This window comes from Delphinus delphis, chromosome 8, assembly GCF_949987515.2.
Source record: "Delphinus delphis chromosome 8, mDelDel1.2, whole genome shotgun sequence".
Classification (NCBI taxonomy): domain Eukaryota; kingdom Metazoa; phylum Chordata; class Mammalia; order Artiodactyla; family Delphinidae; genus Delphinus; species Delphinus delphis.
In genome coordinates, this window is record NC_082690.1 from 65,944,070 (window position 1) to 65,970,260 (window position 26,191).

General features: G+C 40.1%; 1 protein-coding gene across 2 annotated transcripts; it reads left to right on the top strand.

Annotated features, from left to right (window-relative positions):
* The first annotated feature begins 919 nt into the window (after positions 1-919).
* Positions 920-25,393, top strand: CTR9 (CTR9 homolog, Paf1/RNA polymerase II complex component). 2 transcript variants are annotated; one of them, XM_060018492.1, is made up of 25 exons: positions 920-1,122; positions 2,659-2,757; positions 4,478-4,717; positions 5,231-5,348; positions 5,823-5,912; positions 6,975-7,123; positions 8,237-8,344; positions 11,229-11,336; positions 11,444-11,680; positions 11,908-11,997; positions 12,112-12,240; positions 12,351-12,534; positions 13,841-13,929; positions 14,441-14,626; positions 14,714-14,801; positions 14,944-15,092; positions 17,123-17,239; positions 17,382-17,527; positions 18,440-18,511; positions 19,406-19,541; positions 19,693-19,839; positions 20,466-20,623; positions 21,683-21,779; positions 22,006-22,118; positions 24,298-25,393. In XM_060018492.1, the coding sequence occupies exons 1-25, from the start codon at positions 1,078-1,080 to the stop codon at positions 24,731-24,733; spliced, it is 3,531 nt and encodes a 1,176-aa protein (XP_059874475.1). In that variant the 5' UTR covers positions 920-1,077; the 3' UTR covers positions 24,734-25,393. The 2 variants fall into 2 exon arrangements, with proteins under 2 accessions (XP_059874475.1, XP_059874474.1); XM_060018491.1 differs by having other exon boundaries at positions 11,908-12,240.
* Positions 25,394-26,191: the final 798 nt, after the last annotated feature.

A 26,191-nucleotide genomic window follows, 5' to 3' on the forward strand; every position in this document is an offset into this window, starting at 1 on the left:
TCCTGCTTGTACCCACCACCATCTGGGTAGTCTTAGTACAGGCTTCAATTTCTGTTATTCAGATTAGTAGATCTCTCAGCTATGTATCTACAAGGACATGCTATGCTACGCTGTTCTTGTTGTTTTTTAATTCAGCATATCTAGGTGTTTATAGCAGGAGGATTTTCTGGTTATTCTAATTTGCCAGAACTAAGATTTCTATCATAATTTTTTTTTACTGACAATCAAATTAGTTCTGTTAATCTTTACATTCCCAGTTCTTACCTAAGGGAGCATTTTATATAGTTTTAAATTCCTGAAAATAAGCTCATGTTTTAAAGATGAAAGTTTATCAAAAACCTAGAGGTGGGGCTTCCCTGGTGGCGCAGTGGTTGAGAGTCCGCCTGCCGATGCAGGGAACACGGGTTCGTGCCCCGGTCCGGGAAGGTCCCACATGCCGCGGAGCGGCTGGGCCCGTGAGCCGTGGCCGCTGAGCCTGCGCGTCCGGAGCCTGTGCTCCGCAACGGGAGAGGCCACAACAGTGAGAGGCTCGCGTACCGCAAAAAAAAAAAAAAAACAAACCTAGAGGTGGGGAAGGGATAAGGGAAAAAAAAAACACCTAGAAGAAACTATGACATAGATCATAAAACAACTGCCCAGAAAAATATAATGACAAATTATAAGCCTAAAATGTTTTACTAATGATCAGATGTCCTACTACTTCAGAAACAAGCCTTATTTTAATAAATGACAAGGTAAAGCACAATTTAAAAATTCACCTGCAAAGACTTATCCTATTGAAAGGCTCCTCCTAAAGTCGGAGAACCTGAGCCACAGGAGAAACCCTCCCATCGGACAGGCCCTCCCGCGGGGAAAGTTTCCGGGGCAGGGGGCGGGGCTGCCGGAAGTCGCCGGTCGCCGTCTGCTGTTCGTTGTTTGAGCTGCTGACGGGAAGGAGAAGCCCGAGCTTCGGCTGCGCCGCGGGGCGGCAGTCACGACCGGAGCCCGAGCCGCCGCTAGCCTCTGGACGAGCCAGAAGCCAGGAGCACCAGCTGCGGAGCGGCGGGGCCGAACGCCCGCTCGCCTTCTGATCTCGTCATGTCGCGGGGCTCCATTGAGATTCCCCTCCGGGACACTGACGAGGTAAGTGTAGAGAATGGGGGAGGGTGGGGACCTTGAACTTGGAGATCTCCCCCTCCCCCTTTCTCTCGACTTCGTTTCCGAAGCGAGAGCACCCTCTCCCCAGATCCAGCTACCCGGCCGAAGCTCCTATCACGTCTTTCCCCAGCCCCAGCGCCCTCCCAGGCTGGGAACATCAGGTCCGCGCAACCTCGAAGCCACCCCGAGAAGGAGTTCTTGAAAGTTCCCCACCAACCTGTCCGTATTTGACAGTACTCTGCTCTTTTCCTAATTCAGGAGCGCAGGGGTGTGACAGTGCCTGATAAAATGTAAGGCACCTCATAGATCGCAGAGGTGGGCGCAGATGTCACTGTGTTCTCTCTGCTACTCAAACTAAGTGTCTCTCCCTGGGAATATATAGGATGTCGCCCTTCCTCCCTTAGAAACTCGAGTATCATGGTGCACCACATCTGCCACACAAGGCTCCATCAACGAAACAGAGACCCCAAGATAATAGCCGCTGCAGTGTGCTGATAGAATTAACCCCATTTCCCTTCCTGTCGCCTCTTTTATGGGTGGCCTGTGGCTTGTCTGAGTAAAGTCCTCAGAATTGATGTTGTCTTATTCGATATCTCATACTCTTACTTTTGATTGAGGTACAATATTGAGATATGTTTCACTTACTGTAAAATCCAGTGGTTTTTAGTAGTGTAACCATCACCACTATCTAATTCCAGAACATTTTCCTACTGTTATTTTTGTGCCACATTCAGGAGTGTGTGTGACACAAATGATGCTTCCATGATTAGTGTGTACGGTGGCACTCAACTTTGCATTGCCTCTAGGACTGTGCTTCTCAAGTTGTCAGACCAGGACTTCCCTGGTGGCACAGTGGTTAAGAATCCGTCTGCCAGTGCAGGGGACACGGGTTCAAGCCCTGGTCCGGGAAGGTCCCACATGCTGCGGAGCAACTAAGCCCGTGCGCCACAACTACTGAGCCTGCGCTCTAGAGACCGCGAGCCACAGCTTCTGAAGCCCGCATGCCTAGAGCCTGTGCTCTAGGCACAAGAGAAGCCACCGCAAGGAGAAGCCCACGCACACCGCAATGAAGAGTAGACCCCGTTCCCCACATCTAGGGAAAGGCCGCGTGCAGCAACAAAAGACCCAATGCAGCCAAAAAAAAAAAAAAGTTGTCAGACCGAATCTCAGAGTCTGTGGCCTGAGTCTCTGGGGTGTTTATCTGTACTTTACCTGCATTATACGTTACGCAGGGTTTCCTTTTAGTTTTTTCAGTAAGAAAAGCTTTTGTAGCATTTTATAGTTCTAGTGATTTGAGGACAAATATCAGGGTTTGTTTGCTATGCTTTAATATTACCATATAACGTATTTGTCATATGCTCCTTAAACGTTTCTTAACGTATGCTTGTTCAGCCCTATTGAAAGTGAACACAAATCCTGTGTATAACCATACTGATGTATCTTTAGGAAAGCAGCAGTCAAAGAAGAAATGTGAATTTTAAAAAGAAAAATAAGAGTTAAAACCTACATTTTGTATTTTAGGTCATTGAACTTGACTTCGATCAGTTACCGGAGGGAGATGAAGTTATCAGTATTCTGAAACAGGAACACACACAATTGCACATATGGATTGCTTTGGCGGTGAGTATTCATGTAACAAATATTTTTTATATGTTGACTGGAAAAAATACGTGGTTCTGTTTTCAGTTACAGTAATAGCCAGCTTGGGTGAATGATAGTACCATGTATATGGAAGTTAATTGTATTAAAGGCAAGTTTACTAAGTGATGTGTTGGCCTCTGGTAAATTAGTATATGTTGGTGAAAGCAGAATTCATTTAAGTTAAAGAGTACTCTATATTGAGCATTTGATTATTTAGTGATTACTCAGTGAAGACTGGCTTATGGTTTGTAGATAAACTGAGAAAAAACGAGGTGCCACAATTTAAACAATCTAACACCCTCTACCCTCCCCAGCACCAGCTGCATAATGATGTTTCTTTTTTGTGGGAACATTATAGTAAATGATTATGAATAAAATACAGTAAATACTTTGATCATTATTCCTAAGCAAGTTTGTCACAGGTCCCTTTCACATAAAGATATACAGGAGGCCTCTGACCTTGAAGAGTCAGAGAAGTAGATCTGGAATCGGGCTTGTGTCCAGTGCTCAAGCCTAAGTCTTTTTTTTTTTTTTTTTTTAAGCCTAACTCTTAAAGAGTTTAAGTATGGATTTACAGAGAGATACTTTCAGTGACAAGCAGTGCCCTCCTGACTTGAAGTGCTAAGTTTTCCTGGTCTTTGGAGAACAAGACATTAATGCTTGTCACATATTTTTTAAAACCAGAAGGGAACTTAGTATTTTTTTAGTACAAATGCCTCCTTTAACAGCACTTACATGAAAATTGAAGTCTTGGAGGGTTAGCATGGAACCTGTAGTAAAATAAATTCATAAAGCATTGTGGGCTGTAGGTTGTTACACTAGAAAGAATGTAGGCTTTGGGATTAGAGAGTCCTTTGTTCAAATTCCAACTCGGCTACTAACTAGACAAATGATCTACCTTCTGAGCCTATTTCCTCATCTAAAATAGGGGGTTGTTAGCACTCACCTTAAGGGTGGTTGTACAGATTAGAGATAATGTATATGAAGCTCCTGGCATTGTTTGTGGCCCACAGTAAGGGGTTAATAAATGGTGGATATTCCTTTTATTATTAATAAATGAAACAGATACCCAGGGAAGTTATTCAGCAGACCCAAAGTCACAGACAATTTTTGATGGATCTATAACTGGAACCCAAGTTTTCTGTTTGGAATTCTTTATACCCTCTCACTATTGCTTTCTCTCTTGGGCTCTGATTTAGTTTGAAATCAGCTATTGCTAGGTAAGAAGATGGAAGCATTTGTAGTGATCATAGTTTTTTAAACAGCTTTATTAGGTATAATTCATCTATAGTAAACTGCATATATTTCATATGTACCATTTGAGAATTTTTAGCATATATGTACACCTGTGAAATCATCACCACAATCAAGATAATGAATATATCTATCACCCCTAAAACTTTCCTCCCACCTCTCCCTTGCCCCTCCACAGTGCCCAGGCAACCCCTGATCTGCTTTTTGTCACTAAAGATTAGTTTGAGATTTATCCATGTTGTAGCATGTACCCAATAGCTCCTTTTTACTGCCGAGCAGTAGCCGTTATACAGATAGACCACAGTTTGTCCATTCACCTTTTGCTCAACAATTTAGTTGTTTCCAGTTTGGGGCTATTACACATAAAGCTGCTATAAACATTTGTGTACAACTTTTTGTATTGACATATCCTCTAGTAATTCTAGTTTGATTCTTTACCTTATAGCTGGAATACTACAAGCAAGGAAAAACAGAAGAGTTTGTAAAGTTGTTGGAAGCAGCGCGTATAGATGGCAATTTGGACTATAGAGACCATGAAAAAGACCAGATGACTTGCTTGGATACATTGGCAGCCTATTATGTACAACAGGCTCGGAAGGAGAAGAATAAGGACAACAAGAAAGATCTTATTACACAGGCAACCCTATTGTATACGATGGCAGATAAAATTATTATGTATGATCAGGTAAATTAAATCAGATATCTTTGAATTTATGAAAGGGAAAAAAATACCGCATGAAAGTAAAATGTGTATAATAGGCAACAGATTTTCTTTCAGTTTTTCTTAAAATAACATAGTTGATAAGAATAGTCAAAAAGAAGGGTTCCTTAATAGAATAGAAATTTCTTTGGTCCTGATACTGTTGAAGTAATATGGGCAAATTTAGCATGTGAAACTTAACCACATGTTGAGTTGGTAATTCCAACATCCTCAGGTGAACTTCAAGCATATTTTAAGGAGTTTGAACTTTTCTTTTTGTCATCGTTCCTGGCACAGACAACTTGCATTTTGGGATAGTTCCTCAATTTGCAATTAAGAATTGCTTACTGGTAGTTTAAACACATTACAGTGATAAAGGAATTTGTGTGATGATCTGCTTCCTTCCTATATGGTTTTTATTTTCATGTTACACATTTGTGTTAAATTGTGGTTAGTCCTGGATAAAGTCAAGTCTAAGATGATGCATTACTTTTTCAGAACCATTTGTTGGGAAGAGCCTGCTTCTGCCTACTTGAAGGTGACAAAATGGATCAGGCTGATGCACAGTTTCATTTCGTACTCAACCAGTCTCCAAATAATATTCCAGCCCTTCTTGGTAAGTCACTTTTGGCAACCATCTTAGGAATCTATATTTTTCATCTGTGCCTAGAATGTATTTCTTTGTTGATGACTCCTTAGTAACTGGGCTGGGCAGCAAAGTAGAAGAGCTTTACCTTATTAAAAATAAAACTATTACAATAGATCATTATTTCTGTTGAAATTACAGAAATAAGATGTATACCAGTTAAGCATAATTTGTTATACACTTCTAAAGCATCAATAAACAATCTATTTGGACAACTCTAAGCTACTTTAATTATTTTATAACATTTAACATAATATAGTACCGTTCTATTTATAGGCATAGATTAATATACCCTCATGGAAAACAAGTTTAGATATGAAATCATTTTTGCTGTTTTCAAGTGTTTGTTACTGAGAGATATATTTGATTTAGGTGAGTTAGTAGAGAGCATATGAGACTTGTGTTCTTTAATAAGTGCATGTTTATTTTTAAAAATCATTACAGGTAAAGCTTGCATTTCATTCAACAAGAAGGATTACAGAGGAGCTCTCGCTTACTATAAGAAAGCCTTGCGAACTAACCCAGGATGTCCAGGTAAGAGAAAAACTGTAAGTCTAGGCTGTGTATGATCCAACTTAAAATATTGGTATTTGATTCAAAAGCTGCATAGTAGATCATAATATAATCTTTTTGCCCTATACTAGTTTTCTTTCCAAAATCTCATTCATTTAGCAAATTTTGAAGTCAAATGTAAAATGTTTCCAGAAGGAGAGGGTGTCAGTGTCAAATTCTGTTGTTAGGCCAAGTAAAATAGGGAATGAAAGTTGATCATTGGATTTGGCAGCATACAAATCATTAGTGACCTTGATAAAGCAGTTTTACTGGAATGGTGGAGGTGAGATACTCATTAGGGTGGAGTCAAAAGAGAAAAGGGAAGGAAGGGAATTGGGAGGCAGCAAATGTAGATCTCTCAAGGAGTTTTACTATCTAGGGAAGAGTAGGAATGAGTTGACAACTGGAAAGGGAAATGGAATCAAGAGGGGATTTTTTTAAGATGCGAGAATGTATATGGATGAGAATGATCTAGTTGAGAGGGAAAATTTGATGATGTGGGAAAAATAGGGCAGGGTTGCAGGAGCAGTGTCCTTAGATGAGAAGGGGTAGGAACTAGTGAGCAGTGGAGAGGTTATCCTTAGAAACATGGTTGTGTTTTGGCATGGCTTTGGAATTGGGAAGCATTTATAAGCATAGCTCTGCAGATGTGCATGTAGTCAGTCACTATATTTAAGACCTTAATGAAGCTTTTTGTTCTCTGTTTAAAAATTGCTCTTTAAAAATTAGATAATGAAGGTGCAGTGTAGCCAGGAGCATTGGAAGACAAGAAAAATACCACTATTACAGGTGTTCTGTTCTATGGTGAGAAAGGTATCCTTGATGAGGGGGTAAGTGTTGGGAGGTGTAAGGGGAGAGTGGTATGCTCTGACCTCCAGTGAAACCAAGTTTGTGATACACCCGAAGATTTTATAGTGTAGTTATACTGAAGTTAATTCTGCGATTTTGCAACTTGTAAATAGAGAATGTTTAAGCATTTAAAAAATTTTAATCCTAAAAATGCCCTAGTTTGACAGACTGAATGACTTGATTTTATTTTTGTAGCGGAAGTTCGTTTAGGAATGGGCCATTGCTTTGTGAAACTTAACAAATTGGAGAAGGCTCGTCTGGCATTCAGCAGAGCCCTGGAACTCAATTCCAAATGTGTGGGAGCATTGGTGGGACTGGCTGTTCTAGAACTCAACAATAAAGAGGTATGTGAGTGAAAAAACTGTCTAGTTCCTGACTGATTTGTCAGGTGAGTAGTATTGAATTATGTATTGAATTATATCTCAACAGAGCTGTTAAAAAATGCAATCTTTTGGAGTCTTTTCTGTTATTTGCCTTAGCAGTAAATCATTTAGGACAGTGATATCAAGTATATTTACTACATGCACCCAATTTCAAAGGGCAGGAAATGCTTTCCAGTGGCAGTGTTTCTGCAGTTAAGTTTGTTAAGAAACCTAAATTCTAAAAGTTTACCTCACTATTTGAATTTATTTTTATTATTTTTTCTTTAATTTTTAAAGATTACTTTCCATTTGCAGTTATTACAAAATCTTACCTGTATTCCCCATGTTGTACAGTACATCCTTGAGCCTATCTTACACCAGTAGTTTGTACCTCCCACTTTCCCACCCCTGTATTGCCCCTCCCCGCTTCCCCCCACTGGTAACCAGTAGTTTGTTCTCTATATCTGTGAAGCTACTTCTTTTTTGTTATATTCACTAGTTTGTTGTATTTTTTAGATTCCACATATAAGTGATATCATACATTATATATCTTTCTCTGACTTACTTCAGTTTGCGTAATGCCTTCCAGGTCCATCCATGTTGCTGCAAATGGCAAAATTTCATTCTTTTTTATGGCTGAGTAGTATTCCATTATATATATATATATATATATATATATACCATATCTTCTTTATCTATTCTTCTGTTAATGGATACTTAGGTTGTTTCCATTATCTTGGCAGTTTCCATATCTTGCTATGAACTTTGGGGTGCATGTATCATTTCGAATTAGTGTTTTTGTTTTTTTCAGATATATACCCAGGAGTGGAATTGCTGGGTCATATGGTAGTTCTGTTTTTAGTTTTTTGAGAAACCTTCATACTGTTTCCCACAGTGGCTATGCCAATTTTCATTCTCACCATCACTGTTGGAAATTTTTTAATCCCTGATGAAAGTTAACTAAAACAAGAGCTATATTTTGCTATCTGAACTTAGATTTGTATAATCTTATTTCTTCAACTATAAAGGAAACTTTGAAAAAGTGCTATTTAAGTAATATTTCACTCAACCCTACCATCATTGTTTTTCTTTTAGGCTGATTCCATCAAAAATGGTGTCCAACTTCTTTCCAGAGCCTATACTATTGATCCTAGCAACCCTATGGTATTGAACCACTTGGCAAATCACTTTTTCTTCAAAAAGGTAGGAGAAATCATTTATTAAAGTTGTTTAATTTTAAATCCTGATTTTTGTTTTTCTGTACTGCAGGTGATACTTTATCTTTTTAACTTGGAAAGAAATTTGAATCAAGAGTTTTTTTTCAAGTTAGAGTTTGGATTAGTATCTGGGAATACTAATTAGTATCTGGGTATGTTTGTTCATTCATTCATTCATTCATTTAATAATTATTGACCCTGTGTACTGTACCCAACATTGCGATAGGGATGTGAAGTTCAGTAAGATGTGGTTTCTGCACTCAAGGAGTCATTTCATAGAAAACACAGATATGGGAACAAATGTAAATGTAAAAATAAAGGTCTCTGCTCTGCTGTGGTAAAGAAATGAAAGAGGAAGTGATTAAGGAGAGTTTTCATCACCAAGAATGAGAGAGCTCTTGAACTATGTTTTTAGAAGAAGGTCACTAGGTAGCTGAAAGAAGACAGGCACAGATCTATGAAATGGTCTTAGTAGTTTAGTAAGAGTGTATCATATGGTGAAATTTTTGGTTGTTTATTTTCACATGTTGATCATGATGTAATTTTTTAAGTTGCCACCAGCTCTGTAGAAGCAGTGGCATTCTAGGTTTCTCAAATACTAAAAGAGTTTTTATATAGTTAGTAAGCGTGAGTTTAATCAGTCATTTTTAAACCAGGTACTAAATTATACCCAGAACTTTAATTAAATAGCAGTTTAGGTAAGAGTTCACAAAACTGCATCAATCCTTATTAGTAATAGATGCTATGTTGCTGTTATTGTTGCTATTAATATGCATCGTATGCTTGTAAAATGCCAAGTACTGTTAATAGTGCATGCTATGAATTTATATGATATTCAAAATAGACCTATGTGGTAGGTAATATTTTCCTCATTTTGTGGATGTATGGAAGCAAGAGTTAATAGCCTGAGGTCACACAGCTATTCACCATGATGCTTTACTCTCTCTGGCTGTAGAAGCATACCCCCCTTTCATAATGAATTATTAATTAAGCTTTATGCTATAGCTGTTCTAGTACTAAAAGACAACTACTTAAAGAGAGGATGGAAATGTATCTCATATGTAAATGAAGTGTTACTGTTTAAGATAAAACAGCTACACAAGTTAGTTTGGTTTTTACTGGAAAAACAGCAACAGCACAAAAACAGAGGATGGATGATTCTAAATATTTGAGGGCATATCTAGTAGTCAGTGCTCACAGCAGTTGGGACAGCTTCCTTGAACCAAATGAGAATAATTCAGTTTTTAATTTTCAATGCTAGTCACCCTTCCACTGCAGAAGATAAAGACTTGCTTCTACTGAGAACAATCAGTATATTCAGAACCTTAAAGATTACATAGGTGATGGACTTCCCTGGTGGCGCAGTGGTTGAGAGTCCGCCTGCCGATCCAGGGGACGCGGGATCGTGCCCCGGTCTGGGAGGATCCCACATGCTGAGCGGCTGGGCCCGTGGGCCATGGCCGCTGAGCCTGCACGTCCGGAGCCTGTGCTCCACGATGGGAGAGGCCACAGCAGTGAGAGGCCCGCGTACCGCAAAAAAAAAAAAGAAAAAGAAAAGATTACGTAGGTGAAATATGTAAATCAAGCCAGTATATTTGGGTGTTACTGAACACCTGATCTGTGATCAGCACTGTGCCAGGTGTCATGAGGTCATCTTGCACTGGATATATGTCTTTAAGGTTTACAGAGCATGTTTACATATGTTTTCTCAGTTTGTCATTACAACAGCCCTAGAAGGTAGGCAGGGTATTTCCATACGCTCGTTCCAGTGAACAGTATATAAATTAAGCCAGAAGGCTGTGTCATGTAATTAAAAGTGTGGAGTTTGAATCACTTGGTTCAAATTCTGGCATCACCATTGTATATAGTTCTGTTGCTTTGCGCAAATAAACTAATAATTTCCCTAAACTTTAATTGCCTCACTTATAAAATAGTAATAATACCTACTGTATAGGATATGAGGGATGGTAGTTAGGATTAAATGTAATATGCATATTAAATACTTATCTAATGTGAAGCACTCAGTTCCTGATAAAAGCTGCAATCCCATTATTATTTCTAATGTTAAAAAAAATAATGTCGAAAGTGGTCATTGACCAAACAAAAACTCTACTTCAGACCAGATTTCTAGTCAAATGAATAAAACACATTCCTATTAAAACTGGAAAGTTGTTTCTACCCCTGATGTATGAACTCTGACTTTGAGACACTTGGGAGACTAATCCAAAGGAAAGTCAGGCCTAATAGAAAGGTCATGACCCATGCATTCAAATAGAGCTGAGTACAAGTCCAGGTGCTGGCACTTGCTAACCTCATGTGATAGAACATAGCCTTGGAGTCAGAAAAAAAACAACAACCCAGTAAATCGAGATTCTGGCTTTTCACCTTAGATAACAAACTTTACTTCTTTAAGTGTCTATTTTCCCATCAATAAAATGGTAATAATGACACACTTTACAGGGAGGTTGATTAAGCTTAGAACTAATATAAGTATTATACCTAGCAGAGGGCTTTGGATATAATAGTTCTCAATAAATTGTAACTGCTTCCATTACTGTTAATAAAGGACTTAACCTCTCTTGGGTTTTCTCATCACAAAAATAGGGACTAATGCCTCAAAGGATTGTTGTGGGGATTAAATGAAGTAATAGTACTGGGGAAATGTTAAGTACTGTACAACTGTTAGTTCCCATCTTCCCTGAATTTATCAGCAAGGGGAATGAGGAAGATGATTTGTAATTCTGGATACAGTGCTGCTATTGTTCATTCAATGAACAAATTTTAAAAGTGAAATTTGGGGAAGCCTTATGACTGAGACTGGTAGAGTTGTTTGGGTTCACTCAGTTGAGTTTTGGATCTTCCTTGTTCAGGATTACAGTAAAGTCCAGCACTTGGCTCTCCATGCATTCCATAATACAGAAGTGGAGGCCATGCAAGCAGAAAGTTGCTATCAGTTGGCTAGATCATTCCACGTCCAGGTAAGTTAACTTTACACCCTCTCTAAATATCTAATTCTTTAATGGTTTTCCAAATCATTTAAAAACTTTTGTACATATTGTTGGCCTTGTTTTATTTCATTTTTTAGGAAGATTATGACCAAGCTTTCCAGTACTACTATCAAGCCACACAGTTTGCCTCATCCTCTTTTGTGCTGCCTTTTTTTGGTTTGGGACAAATGTACATTTATCGAGGTGACAAAGAGAATGCATCTCAGTGCTTTGAGAAAGTCTTGAAAGCTTATCCTAATAATTATGAGACTATGAAAATTCTTGGCTCTCTATATGCCGCCTCAGAAGACCAAGAAAAACGAGATATCGCCAAGGTATGTTTTAAAAATCTAAAAATTTTATTTTCTGTTAGCTATCTCTAGATGCGCATTCCTCATGTCTTGTTATTGCTGGTAGAAATATGATGGACACAGTTCTGTTAGCTGAGTTTGTTGTAGTCGAACTAACATTTGACTTATCAAACAGGGTAGAGTAGCCACCACGTTTGAATGTCATACCCTAGAGTTGGAATGCTTTAGCTTAATGATCTCTTTCATCCCAGGGCCATTTGAAGAAGGTCACAGAACAGTATCCTGATGACGTTGAAGCTTGGATTGAGTTGGCACAAATCTTAGAACAGACCGATATACAGGTACTTATCCATGTTTTCCGTCTGCTACCTGATGTGTTTTTGGTAAGCCTAATGCAGTGTTTCTCTTCCTCTCATTTTCACTTACACTTTATTCTGTCCACCATGAAAATACAGGGTGCCCTGTCAGCCTATGGAACAGCGACACGGATCCTTCAGGAGAAAGTGCAGGCCGATGTTCCCCCAGAGATTCTGAATAACGTGGGTGCCCTCCATTTCAGGCTTGGAAATCTGGGAGAGGCAAAGGTAGGAACGTAGAAATATTCCCTTCTTTTATACTATCAAGTTCAATGCACACTTTTTCCTATGTATCAACCAAGTCTTTTAACAATGTAATTTTCTTTTCTTTCTCCTAGAAATACTTTTTGGCATCATTGGATCGTGCAAAGGCAGAAGCTGAGCATGATGAACATTATTACAATGCCATTTCTGTTACAACATCATACAATTTAGCCAGGCTGTATGAGGCGATGTGTGAATTCCATGAAGCAGAAAAACTATATAAAAACATCTTACGGGAACATCCTAATTATGTTGACTGTAGGAATTTTAAACTTTTTTTGTGTGTATTAAAATGTCCACAACAGCAGCAAAAAATTTAGCCTGAAAAAAATCTTTCTTAGAACCAGTAGTAAACAGTTTTAGGAAATTCCCTTGTGGTCCAGTGGTTAGAACTCCATGCTTCCACTACAGGGAGCCTGGATTCGATCCCTGGTCAGGGAACTAAGATCCTGTAAGCCCCGCAGTGCAGCTGCGGTGCGACCAAAAAAAAAAGTTAAACAGTTTTGAAGGTTATATGCCTGCCCCCTTTTCTTCAAGGCAAATTTGTGGCCTTAAAAAAAAAAAAGAAAAAAAGATGCAGCTTCAGTTAAATTTATGCTAGAAACAAAAAGAAACAACTAAAAACCAGTTGGACCATATTTTATAGACTAGGCCATCTTCAGTGGGTCAGCTACCTTTATTAGGCTTTTAACAACTCCTTGGCATATTTGGTGATGGGTTTATCTTTATGATGGGTCCTGCTTTGAATTCATATAAACATTTTGCAATGTTTATAATAGAAAGAACAGTGCTTTTCCTGGAAATAATTATTACTAAAAATGTCCTACCTTGAGTTTTTACAACCTAGACAATGTGAAATTTGGTAGGTTTTTAACTAAAAATATTTTATATGCTGTACTTCCCTTAAAAGAACCTAAAGCTATGAGGTTTTGACTCTGGTCAAATTAGGGGCTAGCAATTTGGCCCCTGTCGTACTGTTATGGATGCAAAAGTGATTTAAAATAAATAAGATTTTAGTTGAATGTCAGGCTAAATTTGAACTGAGTTGATAGGCAGTAGTAAGCCATTGTTGTTTCCTGGAGAGAGTGACATTTTTTGGAGAAAATAACAACATTTGTATGGCACTTTTTTTATTTAAGTGGAAGAGCCGCAGTTAGAGCCCAGGTTTTCTAACTAGTAATCCCTAGTAGTCTGTGCTTTCACTGTAGTGCCATATGCCAAGCACAGTGCTGTGCATCAGAGAGAAATTGGAAACAGAACAATGCTAAGCTTTTAAAATAACTTAACTTGAGATGATGACTTGGTCCAGGGTGCTAGCCTGGGGAATAGAGTGGAAGAGATAATCTGAGATTTCAAACAGGAAGACTTGATGGTGGCAGAGTTGCTCTTCAATTTATTAGGCTATTAATTAGCTATATTGATGCTTGATATAGTTTCACCTGTGGGACTTTTCTGTTCATTATTAATGTATTAATGAAAAACAATTGTTTCAAAAGTATGACTTTAAAATTATGATTCTACTTTATAGCTAATATTTTAAACATGAAAACTTGTATATTTTCAGGCTATCTGCGCCTAGGAGCCATGGCTAGAGATAAAGGAAATTTTTATGAGGCTTCAGATTGGTTTAAGGAAGCTCTTCAGATTAATCAGGTTGGTAATATTAACTCTTAGATTTGAAAAATAATTATTTCACCATTTCCCCCCAGTAAATCAATTTTTCCTTTTAATGGCTATCATATTTCTAGACTTGGCATCTCCCTGTTTTTTTCATTTACTTGTTAAAGATACTAAAGGGTATAGAAGTCATCTAAACGTTTTGATTGTGGCCCACGGTAAGAAATAGATTTCACACTACAGCCTAGTACATACACACGTGTGTATACAGACAACTGAAATCAAAGTTTTACAAATCATTTTGTGCTCTTTCCATAGGCAGTACATTGACATTTTTACTGTATTCCATTCTGTTGCATTTCTTATGGTGATAACTAAACACTAAATTGATGTTACAAGTCACTGATCCATCTCAACTCTCAGTTTGAAAAACACTGTTGTAAATGTAGCTTGTAAACCTCTCCAGTAATCAGCTGTTGTGGAAAGATGATTGATCTCTCTGAATCCAAATTACAGATTTTGCTTCTTTTTATACGTGTGTTTTTAGGACCATCCGGATGCTTGGTCTTTGATTGGTAATCTTCATTTGGCAAAACAAGAATGGGGTCCAGGCCAGAAGAAATTCGAGAGGATATTAAAACAACCAGCTACTCAGAGTGACACTTATTCTATGCTAGCCCTTGGCAACGTCTGGCTCCAAACTTTGCATCAGCCCACCCGAGATAGAGAAAAGGTAATCTTTTTCATCTCTTTAAAACAAAATTGATACTTATTTGATTCTTGTTTGAATTTTTTTTATAATGTTTGTATCTTTTTATAGGAAAAGCGTCATCAAGATCGAGCTCTGGCCATCTACAAACAAGTACTCAGAAATGATGCAAAGAATCTCTATGCTGCTAATGGCATAGGTAATTATACAGTTTGGATATCCATAATAATTTGTGAAATGAATGCTTTTGGAGGGATGTTTGCAGATCAGAATTTCTCTCTAGTTGTTTTTCTGGCTACAATTAGAAAATTCTAATTCTGTGAACCTTTTTATAACTTTAGGAGCTGTTTTGGCCCACAAAGGATATTTCCGTGAAGCTCGTGATGTATTTGCCCAAGTAAGAGAAGCAACGGCAGATATCAGTGATGTGTGGTTGAACCTAGCACACATCTACGTGGAACAAAAGCAATATATCAGCGCCGTTCAGATGGTAATGTCTTATTTTTCAAGATATTTTTATTTTGTGTTCATTGTCGAGCACTTGTTTCCTTAACCATTCTGGTCCTGCCTTGGAGCTGGGTGCTATCTCTTACGACACTGTGTCTATTCAGAGGCTTATAATTATATATGGTTAAGGCCAGTCTTTGGTGTCCAGACAGAGATGTGAGTCCTGGTTCCACCTCTAATTGCATGTCTTGGACAAAGGACATCTTCTCTGAGCCAGTTTTCATATCTATAAAACAGAAATAATTGTACCTTAATCTCATAGAATTTTTTGAGCATCCAGAATGAAAAATACTTGGCACCATACTTGGCACTAGTTTGCCTCGCATAGCAGTAAGTACCCAGAAGTTAGTGGGATTTAATATCCGTTTGCTTGTTTTACCCTCTTCTCAGATGAGAGAACTGAGTTTCAGGAGGGTTAAATTACACTTAAAATGAAACTCCATGGGGATAAGTTTTCATGGTTATAGAATTATTTTTTTTAATTTATTTATTTTTGGCTGCATTGGGTCTTTGTTGCTGTGCGCAGGCTTTCTCTAGTTGCGGCAAGCGGAGGCTACTCTTCGTTGCAGTGTGTGGGCTTCTCGTTGCAGTGGCTTCTCTTGTTGCAGAGCACGGGCTCTAGGCGTGTGGGCTTCAGTAGCTGTGGCATGTGGGCTCAGTAGTTGTGGTGCACGGGCTCAGTTGCTCCGTGGCATGTGGAATCTTCCCGGATCCGAGCTCGAACCCGTGTCCCCTGAATTGGCAGGCGGATTCTTAACCACTGCACCACCAGGAGAGCCTATGGCTATAGAATTTTATTATGCTTTTCATATTTTTTGATTACTTGAACTTGAAGTAAAAGAGTCATGCTTAGCATCTTTTGCATAGTAAAAAGTAAAAATGCTCTTATGGGGGAATTATTATGGTCAGAAAAAACAGGTTTCTGACCAAAGTTAGAAGACAGGCTCTGGACTTCCCTGGTGGCGCAGTGGTTAAGAATCTGCCTGCCAATTCAGGGAACACTGGTTCGAGCCCTGGTCTGAGAAGATCCCACACACCGCGGAGCAACTAAGCCTGTGAGCCACAACTACTGAGCCTGCACCCTAGAGCCCGCGAGCCACAACTACTGAAGCCTGCATGCCTAGAGCCCACGCTCCACAACAAGAGAAGCCACCACAATGAGAAGCCCGCGCACTGCAACCAAGAGTTGCCCCCTCTTGCTACAGCTAGAGAAAGCCCACGTGCAGCAAGGAAGACCCAGCGCAGCCAAAAATAAATAAATTTATTTTTTTTTAAAAAAGAAGATAGGTTCTGGGAAGTGGTTAACCATTTTTCTAAAAAGGATGGGTATTATTGTATTCAGAATATTGGAAAGGTTCTGGTCACAGGGACTTACAGAACCCAGATTGCATATGGTAGTCTCAGAGGTTGTGTTTTTGGAGGTGGGCCTTCTTGATGTGCAAATTAATTTCTAGGGATATTCAGGGAAAAACCGTCTAACCGTCTTCCACAAAAAAGAACTTACCTATGATAAGATGTGTTCCATGGTCAGAAAGTGATATGTTCACAGCAAAATTAATACCAGTATTGCTATATTGGTTTTACTAAGAAATTAACAGCAAGAACAGTGAGATTTATCATTCTCATTGCCAGTAGTTTCCACCAGTCCTAAAGAAAGGTGGTAGAGCACCTTAGGAGCCAGGTGTATGACTTCTAATAAGTTGTCAGTGAGCCTGTTCTAGATAGTATTGCTGAAGATACAAAAAAAAGAATCTGTTTAACCTTTCAGTGTTGGTCGAAATTTCAAATGGAAAAACTATTTCTAGTATGTAATTTTTCTTGCCAGGTTTTTATGTTATGAAAAATGTATGCTGGTGAGTGTAAAATATCGTTCTCAAATTAGTCTCTGAAATTAACCATTCAAAAGACAAAATACCTTTTCACATAGCTTTAAAATCGCTTGAAATTTTGTCACAAAATGACAATATCATTTAATCCTTGTTGTGTTTTAATTAACGTTTTCTTTTATTGTAGTATGAAAACTGCCTCAGAAAGTTCTATAAGCACCAGAACACTGAAGTTGTGCTCTATTTGGCCCGGGCTCTCTTCAAGTGTGGCAAGTTACAGGAATGCAAACAGACTCTGCTGAAGGTAAAAAAGAGAACTCAATTCTATGCTGCATTGTATTTTTTATCCTGTTTTACGCATGCTTACACACCTAACACTCTATTTGACTAAAATCCTTTTCATGTCATTATACCATATGAAAGATTTGCTTTGTTTTTGTTTATAGGCTAGACACGTGGCACCCAGTGATACAGTTCTTATGTTTAATGTGGCCTTGGTCCTGCAAAGATTAGCTACCTCTGTCCTGAAAGATGAAAAGAGTAATCTGAAGGAAGTACTCAATGCTGTGAAAGAACTGGAGCTTGCACACAGGTAAGATTTTGTAGGAACAACCTTTGAAATGCTTTGTTTCTTTAAACCCACATGGCTCAAAAGACAATCATTCTCTATTAGAATCATTCCAGCGATTTTTAAGCCAAAGCAGACTGCTTCCACCAGGTGGCACCCAACCGTAGCCAGGATCCTGATAGAATTGGATCATGTAGTCCGACCCCTAGAACTGGCTGGCTGGCTTTGCAAACTTGCCCTAGATTTTTCATTGACCTGTCAATAATATGACCCAGCATTTTACACACTAGAAATTTTTAGACTCCACTTACGCTGGTTTTACTTGTTATACTAGTGACTTTTTATGTGATATTAGTTTTACTTAAGCTGAGATTAAGACCTTTCCTCTTAAATATTGAATAAATTTATTCAGCTCAGCTCAAAATTTATGTAACCTTACAGTAGTTATTTAGTAATTCAGTGTATGGTAAAATTAAAACCTGACATCTCTTCAGGTTTTGTCCAGCCTTATTTGAATTCTTGTTTAATTATTCTTTGCCTTGTCTAGTAGATTGTAAGTGCTTTCATGGCTTAAGCCTCCTAATCTCCATGCTGACATATTTAGTAAATTTGGTGTTTAGTAAATATTCATTGCTGGAATTGATTTTTGGTGGTTTGTGAATTTACTGATACCGTTAACTTTATCACCAAGAACTTACTAATATTGAGTGGTATATTGATGAGAGTCTTTTTTTAAGTGAGTTGTATATATATTTTTCCTATTGAGATAACAGCCCTTCATGAATACATTCATTTAAGTATTAAGTATTCATTAAGTTTCAATCAGTATGTAAGCCTCCTCTCAGACTGTTTTTTTAAGAACAGATTAAAAATCTAAAGGGTGTATTTCATTAATTTTTTTTTAAGTAAAGTATTTTATTTTCTCATTCTATTTAGATATTTCAGTTACTTGAGTAAAGTTGGAGATAAAATGAGATTTGATTTGGCCCTTGCTGCTACAGAAGCCAGGTAATGTACTATTTATGGAAGGTGACTCTGGGTGAGGCAGTGATAGCAGTGTGGACTGGGAGAGTGACACAGTAGTGAATGGGTTTCTGACCTTCCAGAGGTCAGTCTTTCACACTCCTCTCTGGGACACTCCAACCTGGACCAAGGCTTTTTCCTAAGGGTCCTTTCAGGGAATATGGCAAAGTTCAAGTACTTAAGTTGTATGGGAAAATACTTTTCTATTTCACTAATGTCAGCTATGTAGTCAGAATCAAGACACGATTCCTGAATCTGTCACATGTAAAGATAGTGTCGGGAATCTTTTTAGCTGTGCTTTGGGAGGACGGTTATAATTTGCAAACTTAACATAGTTGACAGTATTGGCTTCTGAGAAACTAAGTTAATTTTCCTAATTAAGACTCCCTGGTGGTGCGGCAGTTAAGAATCCGCCTGCCAGTGCAGGGGACACAGGTTCAATCCCTGGTCTGGGAAGATCCCACATGCCGCGGAGCAACTAAGCCCATGTGCCACAACTACTGAGCCCGTGAGCCACAACTACTGAGCCCACATGCCACAGCTACTGAAGCCCACGTGCCTAGAGCCCATGTTCCACAAGAGAAACCACTGCAATGAGAAACCCGCGCACCACAACGAATAGTAGCCCCTGCTCGCCACAACTAGAGAAAGCCTGCGCACAGCAACGAAGACCCAAAGCAGCCAAAAAAAATAAGATAAAATAAAAATTAAAAAAAAGAAAAGGGCTGAAGAATTAAAAAAAAAAAGACTTCCCATAGGTATCACCTAATGATCCTGCTTCAAACTTTTAAATGTGTGTAAGGAATACAGATGCTCTGAGTTTTTTAATAAAAAGTATATTAGCTACATACATATTTCTCTATATTTGGATTGTTCTAGGCAATGCTCTGACTTACTGAGCCAGGCCCAGTACCACGTGGCCAGGGCGCGCAAACAGGACGAAGAAGAAAGGGAATTGCGGGCCAAACAAGAACAAGAGAAAGAACTGTTAAGGCAGAAACTTCTCAAAGAACAGGTATGTTTTGTGTTTGCAGTTATACTAGAATTAAAGGTGTACATACATACACTTTGTATGTTAAAAAAGAAGTTCTTCTGATGGTAGCCATGATTTTTTTCTGTCATAAGAACATTGTGATGAGGTTTTTTCCTACTCTTTTTCCTCATAGGAAGAGAAACGTCTCAGAGAAAAAGAAGAGCAAAAGAAACTTTTGGAACAGCGGGCCCAGTACGTAGAGAAGACCAAAAATATTCTTATGTTTACTGGAGAGACTGAAGCAACAAAAGAAAAGAAAAGAGGTGGCAGTGGTGGACGGGTAAGATATGACTCCAGTTAGAAACGAAGCTAATTGGTTAAATTCACTCAGTCCTTAGTCCTGAGCTTTGGCTTCCTCCTTTGCTAAAAGTTAGTTTTCCAACAGAGACTGCTTTAAATGGTGTCCAGTATTTAGAAATGCATTTCACTGTTAGCTGAGTACAGTTTACCTTGTAGCAACTTTGTAGTTGATGATTTTTGCTATTTGAGGCATTCATCCCAATTAGAAGTTTTTAAAGTATGGGCCTCACCATGCGCTTCTTCCACGTGACTTAGAGCAGCGGTCCCCAACCTTTTTGGCAGCAGGGACCGGTTTCGTGGAAGACAATTTTTCCATGGATGGTGGCAGTGGGGAGGGGTTGGGGGGAGGTGTTGGTTCAGGCGGTAATGCAAGCGATGGGGAGCAGTGGGGAGCGGCAGATGAAGCTTCGCTCGCTCGCCCGCCGCTCACCTCCTGCTCTGCGGCCCGGTTCCTAACAGGCCACGGACCAGTACCGGGCCATGGCCCAGGGGTCGGAGACCTCTGACTTAGAGGACTGATGGGAAGTGGCCTCTTTCATACCTTAGCATTCCACCCACATTCCACCAGCCAGGAAAGCAATGACTGTGGTCTTGTTTGGGTTTCAGCGGTCCAAGAAGGGAGGAGAGTTTGATGAGTTTGTCAACGATGACACCGATGATGACCTGCCTATATCCAAAAAGAAGAAGAGAAGGAAGGGCAGTGGTAGTGAGCAAGAAGGCGAGGAGGAGGAGGGTGGCGAGAGAAAGAAGAAGAAGAGGAGAAGGTAGTGTCATGGAATAACCTTTTAAATCACCTGGGTTTTAAACCACCTCATGAAAGTGGCAAAAGACCTTTCACCTTCTGAATCTTAGGTTTAGAATCTGTGAACACCTTTTTATCACTTGATCCCCCCAGACAGGGAAGCCTTTCATTCCCCCATTTCCTACTTTAATCCTAAAATGGACCCCACTACCAAATTCCCGGCGTGCTTGGAGTCTCCACACATGTCCACAGCTTTCCTTCTGAGTGCTCCGAGTCAGTCAATAATTGCCTTTCTTATGACTGAAAATTGCAATATTTATTGGAAAATCTATGCAGTTTAGGATGAGAAACGTTAGTGTGTCCACACTGACTGTCCATCTTTGAAATCTTAGAAAAGCCACTGAGCTTCAGTTTCCTCTCTGTAAAGTAGCGATGGCCCACCTCCTGGTTTTACAGGATGTATAAAATGTGAATTTATGTGAAAGAAGGGCCTTTTAATCCTCCTAGTGCCATCCGCTGTTAGGATAAGTGGCGCCCTGCCCCCCTCTCACCTGGAAGTGCCCCTAAGCTGTCTGTTCCTCTCATGGTGCTTCTGTGTCCGGGAACCTCCAGTGTTAGCTAGACCTGTTCTTTCCAACCCATGTCTGGCTCTGCTTGTGGAATTCATTCAGACCTGTGGAATTGAAGCTGTGGCTGGATATTAGCAGGCCTGGGATGAGTAGTTGGAAGGGAAGAAAGAGGAGGGGAAGGAGGTTGAGTCTGGAGCCTGGGTCTTTTCTCACATCTTCTGTCACTCACCAAGGGCAAGATTCACGCTCATCTTAGATTAGTAAGAGGGCTTAAAAGTGACTCAGTTAGTCAGCAGACATGGCATAAATACAGTTTTTGCAGACTCCCGAGCCATGTGCAGCAAGAGTAAGTTGTGGTCTCTGCCCTTGAGGGGTGTACAGTCTGCTCGAGGCCAGCCCCTGTAAAGAAGGGTGTTCAAAATGACTAATACTGTTTGAATGGCACAGAAGTCTTGGGTTTTATAGGCACGAGTGAACGTTGACAAACTTTCTCTTGGTGTTCACTATTTTAGACCTCCGAAGGGAGATGAAGGATCTGATGATGATGAAACAGAAAATGGCCCCAAATCGAAAAAGCGCCGTCTACCAAAAGCAGAGAAGAAGAAGGCAGTAAGTGTCCAGCTCTGTGGTTTTCATCCCCAGTAGGCATCAAAGACTGCGGTACTCTAGAATACATTCTTCCCCTGCAGTGTCTTCAAGCACAGACACTTGTTTTTGAAGTTTGTTGGTTGCAGTTTGATTGTATCAGTATCACTGCAGTGCAAACCCAATTTAACAAGACATCCTAACATAAAGAGTCTTGACTAATCTATTACGTTTGATCTTCTTTCTTCAGCCCAAGCCAGAACGTCTGCCTCCTTCAATGAAGGGAAAAATAAAATCCAAAGCCATAATATCATCAAGTGACGATTCATCCGATGAAGATAAACTGAAAATTGCTGATGAAGGGTAGGAATTTTTCACTTATGTTCTCCTAGTGAAGGATAACCAAGAGTGGTCACTGTGCCAAAGCGTCATCTCTGCAGCTTCTTAGAATCTTAGAGCAGGAAGAAGCCTGAGCACACATCTCATTCCAGTCTTGTCATTTTGTCCTACTAAATGTTTGTCCCTTAAAGAAGGAAACCTATTTTGAAATCTCATTTCTTCGTGAATATTAGCTGAAATTTTCTATCATTTTGCTACACTGCCATTGACTGGCTTAAAGTATTAAGAGTAGCCTGATCTTGGTCACAGGGAGAAAGGGACTTTCTTGACCATTTCCTCCCTTGTCAGGCAGGGATGACTCAGCACTGCCTGCTCTATGGAGGGCTTATCGTAGACTCCTCTAGCTCACAGCCTACTTGGTGAAACAATATTCTGTTTTACTTGTACTGAACTTGCCCCTCGAGCTCTGCATTTGGATTCCTAGACTAAGGCTCTTAATACCATACTATGCTGGGTTCTTCTGACGGCCATCATTTCATTCATCCATTCAACAGACATTTGAACATCCATGCTATGAGATAGCAAGCTGAGAGCTGGGGATGCAGAGGATAAAGACATCGACCCTGCCCCCAGGGAATTTGTACTTTCGAGACAGTGCTAATGACAAATAAATGACAAATAATGACAAATAAATGACAAATAAACCAAAACTACATTATAGTGGGAAAAGGGTTATCACTTATATTTTGCATTTATTGCTCTTCAGTGACCACATGTAATCTGGAGTTTAGGTAGTGGGGGGAACTACTGAGGTGTTTTTTTGTGGAAGAAAGGCTGTTTAAGTCTTAGAAGAAGAATAGAGAGTCCTAATCAACTGTACTTCAATAAAAAATAAAAATAATAAGAATTTTTTAAAAAATAAAAAGAAGAGAGAGTCTTGGTTGGTTAGAGGTGAGGCAGGGGTGAGAGGTTAGCATGTCGAAGGGGCTAAGGGTCCTGGTAAGATCTGTAAAGATCTGCAGTTCCCTTTTTCTCTGAAGATGCTGGTTGACACAGATTTGGATTGCTTTTCCCTAAAACACTGTTTCACCCTTGCCCACAGTGTTACCCTGGTCCACTGATTACAGAGTGATGGTTAGACCTTCATGAAGTGTTTGCTTATTTGGCCAGATGGAATGGAGTGAATTAGATCCCGGGGCCCACTGGCCCTTAGCGTGTATACAGAATGAGTTATGTGATGTGTGTCTAGGTTTCTTCTTTCAGATGTAAGCACAAAGAGCCTTTCTTCGGTCTACAGGGATGTTTTCATTTCTAGGAAGAGTAGTATGGTTCACCTCCCTCACCCTTCTTAGACTGACCCTGTAGGATTTAATATTCCTTTCTTGGAATATCTGTTATGAAAACCAAAACTAAGGAATATGCCCGAGAAGCATGTGCTCCTCTCCACAGCTCTGGTGGGGGAGCAGTTGTGACAGTGGTGAAGGGAATGTTCTTTCCTCCAAGAAGCCAAAATTCCCTGGGTGCCACTGCACCCCCAAGCATTAGCACAGGTCCCCTGCCCTTAACATCTGATAAGTAGAGGGGGAACTCTGGCAAAAGTACACAAACAAGCTGCAGAACCTTTTTATTTAGCCCCAGCTTCCTATGTTGAGTAGGTCTAGTCGTGGCGGAGGGCACCGGAGCAGAAGCAGATCCTGGGACAGAAAGGGTGACTTTGCTCCTCAGCGATCTTCTAGCACAGATGGCAGTGGCGCAGAGGAGCTTCCCTCCCAGCCAGCCTTGGGACAGAGTGCATTCTTCAGAGTCTCTGCAGCCCAGTGAGGTCCCAGGTTGCACCTCTGCCGCTGTGTATTGGTTTATAAAGATAAATAAATGTATCCCTTCCTTTTCATAATTTTACGTACGAAATTGAGAAATGCTTCATTCTGATGAAGGGTGCCTGGGATGACCAGTGCGGTCACCCTTCACTGTCTATGTTCTGTCTCAGAGCTAAAGTGCCTTATTCTTTTTAACTTTTTAATCCTCTCTTAATAACCCTATCACATTTACAAAAAAGCACACCAAAGGATATCACAAAACGAACACCTGTGTCAACAGCGATCCGGTCAAGACATCAAATGCCCTTCTATTTTCAAGCGCATCCCCGGTTTGTCGAGGCTCCCTTGGCCAGAACCCTGGTCTAACGAGCGTTTGTCTTTGCCAGACATCCCCGCAACAGCGACAGCGACTCCGACGAGGGCCAGCGGCGGAAGACGGGCGCCTCCTCGGAGGAGAGCGACTCCGACGAGAACCACAACAAGTCCGGCAGCGAGGCCGGCAGCCCCCGGCGGCCCCGGAGGCAGCACTCAGATGAGGACTCAGACAGCGACCAGCCGACCAGAAATCGCAGGCCCTCGGGCTCCGAACAGTCTGACAACGAATCCCTGCAGTCCGGGCGGAGCCGCTCGGGGGGCTCTGAGATGGACTCTCAGCCCGCGTCCCCCAGCGCCGAGTCGGACCACTACTCCGAGAGAGCATCTGACAACGAGGGGTCCGGCCGAGGCTCCGGCAGAGGCTCCGGCAATGAATCCGAACCCGAGGGATCCAACAACGAGGCCTCGGATCAGGGCTCAGAACATGGTTCAGATGATAGCGACTAGGCTTTATTTCATGAATAAGCTTCACCTCCGCAGGAAACTTTTTTAATATATGAAAGCTGTGATAAAAACATTTCAGGTGTTTGGTCAAACAGTGGTGGATTTTTCTTAAGGCAATTTTTTTCTCCTATCCATTTGTACGTTACTATGTCCCAAAAGATGTTTCCCTTGCGAGAGTCCAATATTTGAGTCTCTTGAGAAAAAGGTGACTATTCTTTATTATGGTACAGTTCCACCTATCATATGTGAAAACCCCAGGAAGATAAACCCACATGCTGAACCATTCCTCCCGAGATTTGACTGAAACTGTGGCAGATGTCTCATCTTCTTTGTGTGTTAAGCAGCATATTATTAGGACTTTTATTGCAATCTTTTACCAAGTGGTGTGAGGAACTTGGTATTAATGTCTTTGTTCCATTTCAAGTTTAGATCAGGAATATTTTTATTTTCTGGAGGAAGAGGTATCTACTGTATAATTGCACCAAAGTACAAATGAAAGGAAGGTTTTCTTCAATAGTGTAATACTGCAGCCATGTAGATAAAACGACAAATATATCATTTGTTAGGTTGAGTAAGATGTGGAAAAATGCTTTTCTGTTAGTAGTATGCAAAGACCTACCTAAGCCACATAATAAAATTCTTTTACCAACTTTTATGTGTAACTTTGTGTCATTTTTTTTTTGCTCAGTACATTTGTATATGAAAATTTAGCATCTATAAAAATATGCAAATATTTGGAAGAAACTGAGCTAAGCTGGAGATTGTTTACTCAAAAGTTTTGTAATTCATTTTTTTAACATCTTTATTGGATTATAATTGCTTTACAATGTTGTGTTAGTTTCTGCTTTATAACAAAGTGAATCAGTTCTATGTATATCCCCATATCCCCTCCCTCTTATGTCTCCCTCCCACCCTCCCTATCCGACCCCTCTAGGTGGTCACAAAGCACCGAGCTGCTCTCCCTGTGCTATGCAGCTGCTTCCCACTAGCTATCTATTTTACATTTGGTAGTGTATATATGTCCATGCTACTCTCTCACTTCGTCCCAGCTTACCCATCCCCCCTCCCCGTGTCCTCAAGTCCATTCTCTACGTCTGCGTCTTTATTCCTGTCCTGCCCCTAGGTTCTTCAGAACCTTTTTTTTTTTTTTTTTAGATTCCATATACATGTGTTAGCATACGGTATTTGCTTTTCTCTTTCCGACTTACTTCACTCTGTATGACAGACTCTAGGTCCATCCACCTCACTACAAATAAATCAATTTCATTTCTTTCTATGGCTGAGTAATATTCCATTGTATATATGTGCCACATCTTCTTTATCCATTCTTCTGTCGATGGACACTTAGGTGGCTTCCATGTCCTGGCTATTGTAAACAGAGCTGCAACGAACATTGTGATACATGACTCTTTGAATTATAGTTTTCTCAGGGTATATGCCCAGTAGTGGGGTTGCTGGGTC

Excerpts from the sequence above, each read along its gene's own strand:
- CTR9 (XM_060018491.1), top strand. The coding sequence starts at position 1,078 with ATGTCGCGGGGCTCCATTGAGATTCCCCTCCGGGACACTGACGAG. Across the intron at positions 7,124-8,236 it reads TAGAACTCAACAATAAAGAG|GCTGATTCCATCAAAAATGG; the intron begins GTATGTGAGTGA and ends TTTTTCTTTTAG. Across the intron at positions 13,930-14,440 it reads AAGCTCTTCAGATTAATCAG|GACCATCCGGATGCTTGGTC; the intron begins GTTGGTAATATT and ends GTGTGTTTTTAG.